Source organism: Lepisosteus oculatus, chromosome 15, assembly GCF_040954835.1.
Source record: "Lepisosteus oculatus isolate fLepOcu1 chromosome 15, fLepOcu1.hap2, whole genome shotgun sequence".
Classification (NCBI taxonomy): domain Eukaryota; kingdom Metazoa; phylum Chordata; class Actinopteri; order Semionotiformes; family Lepisosteidae; genus Lepisosteus; species Lepisosteus oculatus.
The window spans coordinates 26,244,817-26,254,807 of record NC_090710.1 but is presented as its reverse complement, the minus strand read 5'-3'; the positions used below and the strand labels follow the sequence as shown (position 1 = coordinate 26,254,807).

At 39.9% G+C, this 9,991-nt stretch overlaps 1 protein-coding gene across 2 annotated transcripts; it reads left to right on the top strand.

The window, feature by feature from the left end:
* Positions 1 to 222: 222 nt before the first annotated feature.
* cdadc1 (cytidine and dCMP deaminase domain containing 1) lies at positions 223 to 9,868 on the top strand. Of its 2 annotated transcripts, XM_015364443.2 has the most exons (10): positions 223 to 343; positions 1,074 to 1,177; positions 1,904 to 2,081; positions 2,301 to 2,861; positions 3,870 to 3,919; positions 4,410 to 4,579; positions 5,164 to 5,353; positions 6,190 to 6,250; positions 6,732 to 6,837; positions 9,009 to 9,868. In XM_015364443.2, the coding sequence occupies exons 1-9, from the start codon at positions 223 to 225 to the stop codon at positions 6,809 to 6,811; spliced, it is 1,515 nt and encodes a 504-aa protein (XP_015219929.1). In that variant the 3' UTR covers positions 6,812 to 6,837; positions 9,009 to 9,868. The 2 variants fall into 2 exon arrangements, with proteins under 2 accessions (XP_015219929.1, XP_069034879.1); XM_069178778.1 differs by having other exon boundaries at positions 6,732 to 9,868.
* The last annotated feature ends 123 nt before the right edge of the window (positions 9,869 to 9,991 follow it).

Sequence of the window (9,991 nt, the reverse complement as noted above, 5' to 3'; positions counted from 1 at the left end):
ACAAAGACCCGATTTCCGATTAAACTGAAAATGTGCTCGGCTCCTCTGTGGGAAATGTCATTACGTCGGCCGTAGCTCCTCCTGTTTGTTGGTCTCACGTCGTCGAGTGACGTGAAAGGGTCGGTTCAAGGAAGCAACGGCGGATCGTTTTCGCCACCGAAAGGTACCTCGCTAGACGTAAACATACATAAAACCCCGAAACGTTTTCCGTGATTTCGGTGAATGGCAGCTTCGGCCGGCTTCCCAGTGAAGATGGGGAGTGAAGAAAACCGCGCTGGATGCAGCTGTAAAGGACACGTCAGTGTCAGTGAAGCCAGCACTCAAACCGATACAAAAGTACAAGGTGAGTGGTAGGAGCTGCCAGTGTCAGTAACTGTTCTGTATGTGGTATTTGTGAGCCCAATCACTGTACATACAGTACGGAGCAAATCACCTTACATAACCCGATAGACAGTGTGCTCGGAGCTAAGGAAATCTATATATAATCGACAGTACCTGCTACTTAACATTTTCTTTAAAAAAATACGGTAATATTTGCTTCCTTCCTCCTGGGCTAACTGCATTTGTGTTAAATGAGCCCAGTTGTCTTTGGATAGATAGACGATTTCAAATTCCAGTGTCTTTTTTCATGGTGAGAGAATCTTGGTCATGATCATGCCATTTTATTTTACCCGGAGCTTAAAATAGAAATTACTTAATAGATTTCAGTGGAAAAGACTTATCCCCCCACTCGATTAAATATTGATGCCAGTACTGTTGACATTCTGATAACGATAGAACTACAGTATGTAACAGTCACATGTGGACAGTTTGTTTGATTAAATCCTTTGTATGATAAAAATGACCGTCCTCTTTAAATTCAAAACTAGAAAACAGCATAGTCAGGGTTCAAAGCCCTGTAAAAAAGGCTTGAAAAGACTTTATGCCCAAAAATCAGCTCTGTTTACTACTAAGGTGACTTCATCGGGGTGAAAACTAGCTGCAGTTTCTCCCCTGGGTGTCACATGTTTTTTTCTGGACTAAAAGCACGTCAATATGGAGGGGAAATTATTGTCATCATGCTTTTATTTTAGGCCATATTCCAAGGCTGTCTAAAGCGAACTTGTTCACTTTATTGAGTCTGTGGATGGAGCTGTACCCCAAGAATAAGAAAGATCAAGAAAATGGAACCCAACAGGTAGCCTGTTTATTGTGTATTTGTTTCATCTATTAGTAAAGGTGTATTTCTAGTCATTTTTGGAGGTTTGGGGTTATTGTAAAAAGTTACCAGCACATCAAACAACTGAATTTGTTTTTGGGAATGTGATTTCTTAAAAATAGTATGTGTTTTGTTTATTAGTTTTAATAACAGGAGTTGTGCCGCTGTGTTCGTGTTAAATTGTTGGAGTGCAGAAATTAATTTCCCTACAGTGCCTTCTAGTCTGTTTTTCATAGATTGCCTTATTGTTTCTAGTACATTATCACAAGCTAGGGTTTTCCATAAACTGGATATATTTGTATTAAAATGCCTACTTTGTATTGCGAAATGTCCCATGACAAAACCATATTAAAATATCATAACTGTGACTCAGTAATTAGATGCTTAAAAGTGATATCTGTGATTTTATAATAAGTGGTTTTCTTACTTAGGAAAGGTATGGTAGTAATGAAAGTTCAGGAATGCCTGCTTAGAAAACCGGTTATAGTTCCAAGCTGAAACGTAGAAAGAAGAAAACACACAATGTGAAACAGGCTTTGCACACCTGAAGAAAACACGTTTTTCTTTTGTACCTTTCATTGTGGAGTTAGCCTCTGCATGTCCCTTTACAGACTGTCTGCCAACGCAGCTCTCTACTCAAACCAATAATAGATGATGGCATTTTTAAATTTGTGATTGTTTTAATAATGTTTTTGTTTTGTGCAGATTAGGACGACTGGGCTTGTTGTGGTTAATAATAGGCAGATCACTGGCCTGCACTGCTCCAGTACTGAGCTGCATGCCGGACAAATAGCTGTTATTAAGCATGGACCAAGGCTAAAGGACTGTGATCTCTACTTCTCCAGAAAGCCTTGCTGCACCTGCCTAAAGATGATTATAAATGGTGAGAACAGTGATGCTAATGTGTGATGCTTGCATGATTACAATCTAAAAGACCGGATGTTAGTATTTTTGTGTTACATGTTTCGGCCAGATTGTGCTGGTCGATAGCGTCGGTCAACTGGTAACACTATGGCAACATCACCACAGCTTTACCATATGCTCCCTTGGCCAGTGCTGTTCCTCACCAGTTCTCGCCCGCGATTTCACTTTCCTTCTTCAGCGGGTGTCAACAGGATTGTCTACTGGCCCGCCGACCCAGAAGTGAGCCTGCTCGGAAGCAAACACCGCAGCTGGGACGCAGCCCTGGACGCCAGTGCTGCAGAGAGACTGAAGTCCAACAGCCGCCCTCACATCTGCGTCCTCCTGCAGCCCTTAGCCAGCAACATGCACCAGTACGTGGAAGAGACCTCCAAGAACTGTGACTTCCTGGGGGAAATTGCGTGCGAGAACCCGAAGCTGAACGTGGAAGAATTGTTCGCGGAGCACCGCAGGCAGAAGCTGGCCGATTACCTGAAGGTGTTCTTCGTCCCCGACGAGGCTCAGCACAAGGAGATCCTGAAGATCATGGGTCTGCAGAATCTCTGCTGTGAGCCCTACTATTCGAGCCTGAGACAGCACATGAGAGACCTCCTCCTGGTTTTGGCCGCTGTGGACTCCAGTGTACCCCAGGGACACGGGTATGGGTTCTACTGCCGAGATGTGCAGGAGGCAGGCGAGGGACTTTCCCAGGACATCGCCAGGCACTGTGTAGTACAGGCCAGACTCCTGGCGTACCGAACTGGTAAGAGTCCCCATGTTTCTCGAGCCCCCTTTAAGGTTTTAGTCGTCCGATTTAATTTCTAGACATGTCCTTGGCTCCTCGCTAAAACCATCGAATTGAGATTTTGTTTAGTCATTTTAATGTGGTGGGAAAGAAAATTCTTAAGTTGGAACATTCGAGTATTCAGAACTGTATAGGATTTTCTTGAATGGAAAACATGCGCTACTGATATGGTGTGTAGACAGATCAAGTGGTGAAAATCAAAGCAGCTTGTGTTACGTTTCACATACAGTAGTTAAATGTATTTTAGTTGCACAGTTCTTGGGTTCCCAAAGTTCTAGGGTCAGATTCACCTTATTCTAGTAGATCCAAATAATGAGAATAAATTATTAGCCTGCAATGACTTATTATTGACGTTGATAAGCCAGTAATGAGAGTAAAAGCAGAATCCTTTGTAGTACATATCATACAATACTGTTTGCACTTTGATTTAGTTTTTTCTATTGTGTGGCAGTGAGTGGCAGGGAAAGCATTCATTCAGGCAGATAGGTAAGCCCTTGTTAAAATGTGACACACCCCCACTAAACAAGTAATCAAATGTTCTGGTTTATCCAGACACCGAGAAGAACAGTCATGGCCTGGGAGGGATAAAGTACACTTTAAAAATTGCTCAGAGGGTTGCAAGTGCAACTACATTACATTACAATTACATTTCCAATGAATACCAAAACAAAACGTCTGCTTTAGGACCTCCATTAAAGTTGTGCTTTATGGAGGAACAGGTTTCTCCAAAACATTCTATCAAGTTTTGAAATTTGCCTTTAATGCCACCCGCAGTATTTGTTTTGATTTAGTGAAAGGTAAACTGCTGTAGCGATCTTTATATTGAGAAATCTTTGAGATCCAAGCCCTATTCTCTGCAAGACTGTTTATTAGTTGACAAAATTTCCTGTTGTCAGAAGTTCTTAAAGAAAAATATGTGCTGTCATCGGCCACTAACTACTCTGAATTGCTAACTTTTCCTTTTAGAGGATCCCAAGGTTGGAGTAGGTGCTGTCATCTGGGCAGAGGGGAAATCTGTAAGTGAACACTTCTTTAGGGTGGCGGACACAGTTCTGTTTTTTAGTTGCCAAAATACATCCCTTGTGCATGAAGTCTAGAATCTGAAGGAAAATTCTGGAATAGTTGTCTGCATCACCAGTTTTGTAGTCTGTTAAAAAGTAAATTTCAGCTCTTGAAATTTCAAAGTACTTTTAACTCTATAGAATCAATACGTTTTGTTAAGAAGTTATTGTTATTATTGTTGTTGTTGGTAATCTTTGAAAATTTAAGGACCAGTTGTGTGGAAAATTGAAGGGTCTAAAAGGTAGCTGTGTTTTCATAATATTATAAAAGATTTTTGTTTTTTTGCACACATCCATAAGCTGGATGAGTACACAGTCTCTCCCTTTTGTGGCCTTTAAAATTGAGTTTGTCACTCCATTCCTGGTTTTCTGTTTTAGTACACAACGCCAGACCTCTGGTGCAGCTAGTTTGGTTTATTGAGTGGTTTGAGGTGATTCTTTTCAGAGTAACTGTGATGGCACGGGGAGGATGTATCTTGTTGGCTGTGGCTACAATGCCTTCCCGGTGGGGTCGGAGTACGCCGAATTCCCACAGATGGACAACAAGCAGCGAGACAGGGAAACCAGGAAGTACAGATACATCATACACGCAGAACAGAACGCCTTACTCTTCAGGTGGGGAAGAAGCTCTCTCCACACACACAGACCTACCCCCCTTCAGTGTGAATCTAAACCTGCACATTTCTAAATTACAGCTTAAGATATTTTGATTTTTTAACGTTTTTACCAGTTTCCCCCCCAAAAAAACTGGTGTTTTTTTCCTTGAAAAATACAGTGCTCTTCAAATGTATTCAGCCATTGAAAACGTGGCTTGTTTTTTTTTGCTGAGTTTGTTTGCTTTTGTGGATCTTTCAAGAACTGCAGAATCTACACAATCTCCTTCAAGTAAGGAAATAAATTTGGTTTGCTAAAATTTGCTGTAGCGTCCCTACATCAATTAGAGTCCATAAGAAATGTAGCTGATTTTATTGCTAAATTTCATGCCATTTGTCATTTCTTTTAAGTAACAGTTTGCAAGGTAAAGGTGTTCATTTGGCAAGTAAACCTGAACTAAATTTAGTGGTGGCTAAAACTGCACAGAATAGAGTAAGAAAGAAGTCAAAATTGAAATGTGAGGAAAAATACTTTTAAAGGAATACTTCAATTTTTCAAAGAAATCCCTTTTTTCTATAATTGTGTTTTCCTTTTGTGTTGTGTAGGAGCAAGGAGATTAAAGAAGAGGAGAATACAATGATTTTTATAACGAAATGTCCATGTGATGAGTGTGTGCCTTTGATAAAGGGTTCTGGAATTAAACAGATTTACACAGTAGATCGGGACAGTGGAAAAGATAAGGATGACATATCTTACCTCAGGTTTGATAGCCTCCAAGGTCTTCAGAAGTTCAAAGTAAGTTGAAATTAGCTTGGCTACAGAGTGAGCCAGATTTTGTTGATTGCCAAAGAAACACTTGGAATTGTTAACTAATTTTCCAAGGCTATTGATATGCAATTTTTCATTACAAGAAGCCAGAGTACCGTAATCTTTTTAGTCTTATCGATATTAAGCAATCTGTAAGATAATACAGAGTTTATCCAAGTTAAATAATGCCTGAAATGTGAAAAGTGAGAAGCTGTGAAGAATAAATATGAGAATATCCCATGTCTGTCAGGAGTGGAGAGAGTTTTTTTTCTTGGACTGTTTTGATTGTTGAACTACATCAAGCAGTTCTTATGAACTATGAACTGTGATGGTGGAGTTTTTTTTTAAAGTATGTGAGTAATGTATGAGCATGTTGAATGTGTTCTCTTAAAGCTTTTGACATGTTTAAATTTCTTACCTATGCAGTCATATTTTATAGAAACTGATTCCCTGGTATCCTTGGGGATCCATCAATTTATAAGATAATAGCAACCAAAATGCCCGAAATAGGGCAAATAGCCAATTTAATATATTGTATTGCATTACTCATAAGGAAAGAGTGAAAGTAATATTAACATTTGTTTTGTTTAATGTGCAGGAGCCCTTTAGTTTCTGTGACATCTGTTTTATCTTTTGTTCTGTTTGAACTGCCAGTCAGTTATCTTGTTTCAGTGTTATGCTTCTTAAGAGTAGATTAGCTTACTGACATTGGGAATTACCTGATGTTGCTTTTAAAGTGCATATTGTTAAATAGTCATTAAAGGGAGAGTGGTTATATAGTTGAGCTGAGGTACATTGTCATGAAGTGTTGAATATTTTTACAGTGGCAACGAAACATCGAGGATACAAAGAGCTTGGAACAAAATCCCACTGCCATCAGAACTAGTGAGTCCGCATGTGCTTTTTGGTTTTGTGACCTTATACCGGAATAAATACTGCTCCCCTTAAGACAGAAGCTTGTGGCACAATTCATTACCCTTAGAAAGCCCTTTACAGTTATAAACAACTGCTAGCATAATGCAACCAATACTTTACTGTGGATGTCTGTCCAGAAAGGGAAAGACACATTATATTTCTACTGCTAAAGTAAAGAAAAATAGAACAAAGATGTAGTCTTTAATGAAAAAGTATCAGTTTGACGATAAAAAAAAAAACTGCTGGTCTTTTATTTTCTGCGGCAGAATGCCTTCGTGTATTGGTGTGATATCAAAATGTACTGGTTCCAGTACTCATTTGTTGTGTTGTTTTAATGGCTCTCAGTGTAGCTTTGAGGTATGTAATTGTACTGTAAAGCACAGAGTGGAGGTGGCAGATGAGCAAGGGTGTTCATTAGAATCTGAAATCCTCTTTGTTGTTGTACTTTAAGATGGTTTTCTCGGGAAGCATGGCAGGCAAGTGGAGGAGGAGCACTGGACCAAGAAGAAGGCTTGTCTGCAAGACAAATGACAAGTGTGTCTCTTGTGGCTGCACAGGTATCCAGAAACCTTTCCCAGAACTGCACCTGTGGGAAACCGTTTTTCTCGGACGTCATACACATTATGTAAAGTATACTCTTGCAATGAAACTGGGAAATGAGTAATATACAAGCAGGAGGCACGTCCCAGTGCTGGGAATGACTTACAGTACATAGCATGCATTTTTAAAGGAGGAGGGACAGTCTTACACAATTTCCTGTATTCCACATGTCCAAATCTGTTCTGATAAAAGTTTTATTATAATTATGTGAATGATTCTATAGCTCAAATACAGCCGTAGCTGGATAAAGTCAGGTAGCAGCTCAGAGCACTTTATGTGATTTTGTTTTCTTTTCACAAAAAGTGCCGCCCATATGAGTTCCCGATCAGTAAATGAAGTTTTAAACGCGTTCCAGAGGAGGTCAAAACCTAATCTCTTGCATTCTGCCTACCTACAGTATGTATAAAAATCATTCTGACAGCCCAGTCTTTATGGACAGGTAGTCATTCTCCTCAGACAGGCATGCTACCCCAGTAAAGCTTCCCTTTTAGAATCGTGCCTCTTCTCTGCCTTAAGTATTGTATGTCCACACTACTGAAGTGGTAAATGAGAGAGATAGAGTGAGCTTGGTGTTTTATCAGTCTAATTCAAAGATAAATGTCTGAGACAGTTTTAAGTTCTGGTTTAAAAAAGCTATATATTGTATACTGATGGGGAAAAAAGAAATGCAACATGTTCTGGAATGAGAATACTATAGTTATAGCTCATGTACTTTCACAAAAAGTTGTCAATTTGTTTTGAGCCCTCTGACCAGCAATACAGCTTGTGCAGTGAGGCATTGCAACTTGCCAATCACACAGAAGCTTGTTAGGTGTACTTTTACCCAACACGTTCCAGGTGGAACAATGCCTGATCAGGTCACCTTTAAAACAGCTTTAATTCAAAGCTTAGGTCACTGCAAGAAAAAGGCCACACTTAGTCAGTTTTCTGTGATTTCCATGATGCCTCAAATGTCACCAGAAGCAAGGGAGAGGGCCATAGGCATGCTGCAGGCAGGCATGTCATGTGCCAGTGTTGCCAGACACTATGGAGTAAGCCACTCTACTGTGTCCTGACTGCAGAGAAGGTTTCAGCAGACCGGTAGGTCAGATGACCCTCCAAGATCTGGTCGCCCTTGAGTGACCACACCAGAGCAGGACTCACACATCGGACTGGTCCATCTGAGAGATCATTTCAGATCTGCCACCTCTACTGCTGCTGAAACTGCCGGCAGACACTGATGTGGGCATTGTGACAAGACATGAGACTCCATGCTGCCTGCCTTAGAGCAAGGCGACCTGTCAGAGGCCCTCTGCTCACACCTCCTAGTCGTCACACCCGACTGGCTTGGGCCAGACAGAGGCTGCGATGGACTCGTCAGCAGTGGCATCGGGTCCTCTTCACAGATGAGTCACTCTTCAGCCTGATCCATGCAGACAGGAGGGCCAGAGTGCGGAGGAGAAGGAATTCCATCACTATAGATGTACCTGTTAAATTAAATGGATTTCATGCGAATGTTCATTCATCCTAGCAGAAGTTAAGATGTATAGAGAGTTATCATAATAGATTTCTGATACAGTATGTCAAATACTTCTTTCTGCATCTCTTTATAAGTCTGTGGAACTAAGTGTTCAGACCTTTTGTCTTAATGTTACAGAATAATGGAGAAATTCTGGGCTTTTCAATGGTCCCCATGAACAGGAAGCTAGGACTGGGTGGCTCAGAGGCTGGAGTGTCATGTTCCAATAATGAAGGGATGTAGGAAACTATTACCTGCCCATGAGTAGAGTGTTTCTGAAGGCACTTTCCCCCACAATCTGTATAGGCTCTGAGACAGCAATGCAAAGATCCATAGACATGTGGCACTTTTGTGGAATCTTAATTAAAAATGAAAGCTTCAAAACAGGTGATCAACACCCTGTTTCCAACATGTACCAGTTCTAGTGTGCAAAGGCTTTTGTCATAAACTGTAGAGCAAAATAAAACAGTAGGTACACACCACTGCCTCCTGTAGAAACACCAACTCATTGTCCTTTCCGTTCCTTTGTAAAAACAGCTGTAGAAATTAAAGTATTTTTAAAACTATAATGCAGGTTTCTGCATTGTCCTGTCACCTCGTCATCTGACCCAGTCCTCTTTTTTCTTAAAGGGCTAATCAGCGTGTCCTCCTGAATACTTACTGTAGATCAATTTGAGCAAGTTCCTGGTGTCACAGGATGCCTGAGTTCTATGGATTTGTCTCTGAGTTCGTGATATTTCTCTTCCTTGGATCTGTGTGGGAAATCACAGCTAACATAGTGCACTAGCTGAGGATCTTCAGCCAACTTTGGTTATGAAGGCGATCTCGTATCTCTGAGACTGGTTTTAATGAAAAGCACTTTATGTTTTAACCTTTTCCAGAAAACTATGCTAAGTGTAACCTTTACAAATTTTGGATTTTAAATCCACGTCTGTTTAGGTCTGCACGTGCTGATGTTCCACTACGCTCATGTAGTAAATTATTGGAATGCACCAGCAGCACCTGGTAATTACAAGAACATTTGTGATATTACTTGTGGACAAATGTTAGTGTCATTGCGCAAAGAGACATTTATGTCCTTTTCATGTTGACTTTAATATTTGCGTTTTACAAATGAGATTGTAAAATGTACCCATAATTAAATGCATTGTAGAGATATTTTATTTAATATTTATTTGCAATCTGCTTCACAATTATACTTATTTAAGGGATTTAGTAAAAGGAGGAATGTGTCCTCGATTTGAATGATTTATCTAGTCTCTCTTGTTAAAGTGTTACTTTAAAGTTATTAATATTGTAAAAAAAGTTAAAGCAAAAATGCACATCTATTTTTTCTGTCTGTAAACAGTATAGTTGTATTCAAAATGAATTATCTAAGTATGATCTTGACACAAGACCCATCCTGTGTAATGTAGACCACCAACATGGTACTGTATACAATATATACTGTACATGTGTATATGGGAAAAAAATAAATGTATTTTCTAAAATGTATGCTTCTTCACTTTTTGTTATAGATTATCATAAGAATCCACAAGGATGTGTAATGTTCTTATCTTCCTTTCTTTTAACACTCCCAGCTTTAAATACTATAGAAAAATGTAACAACTCTG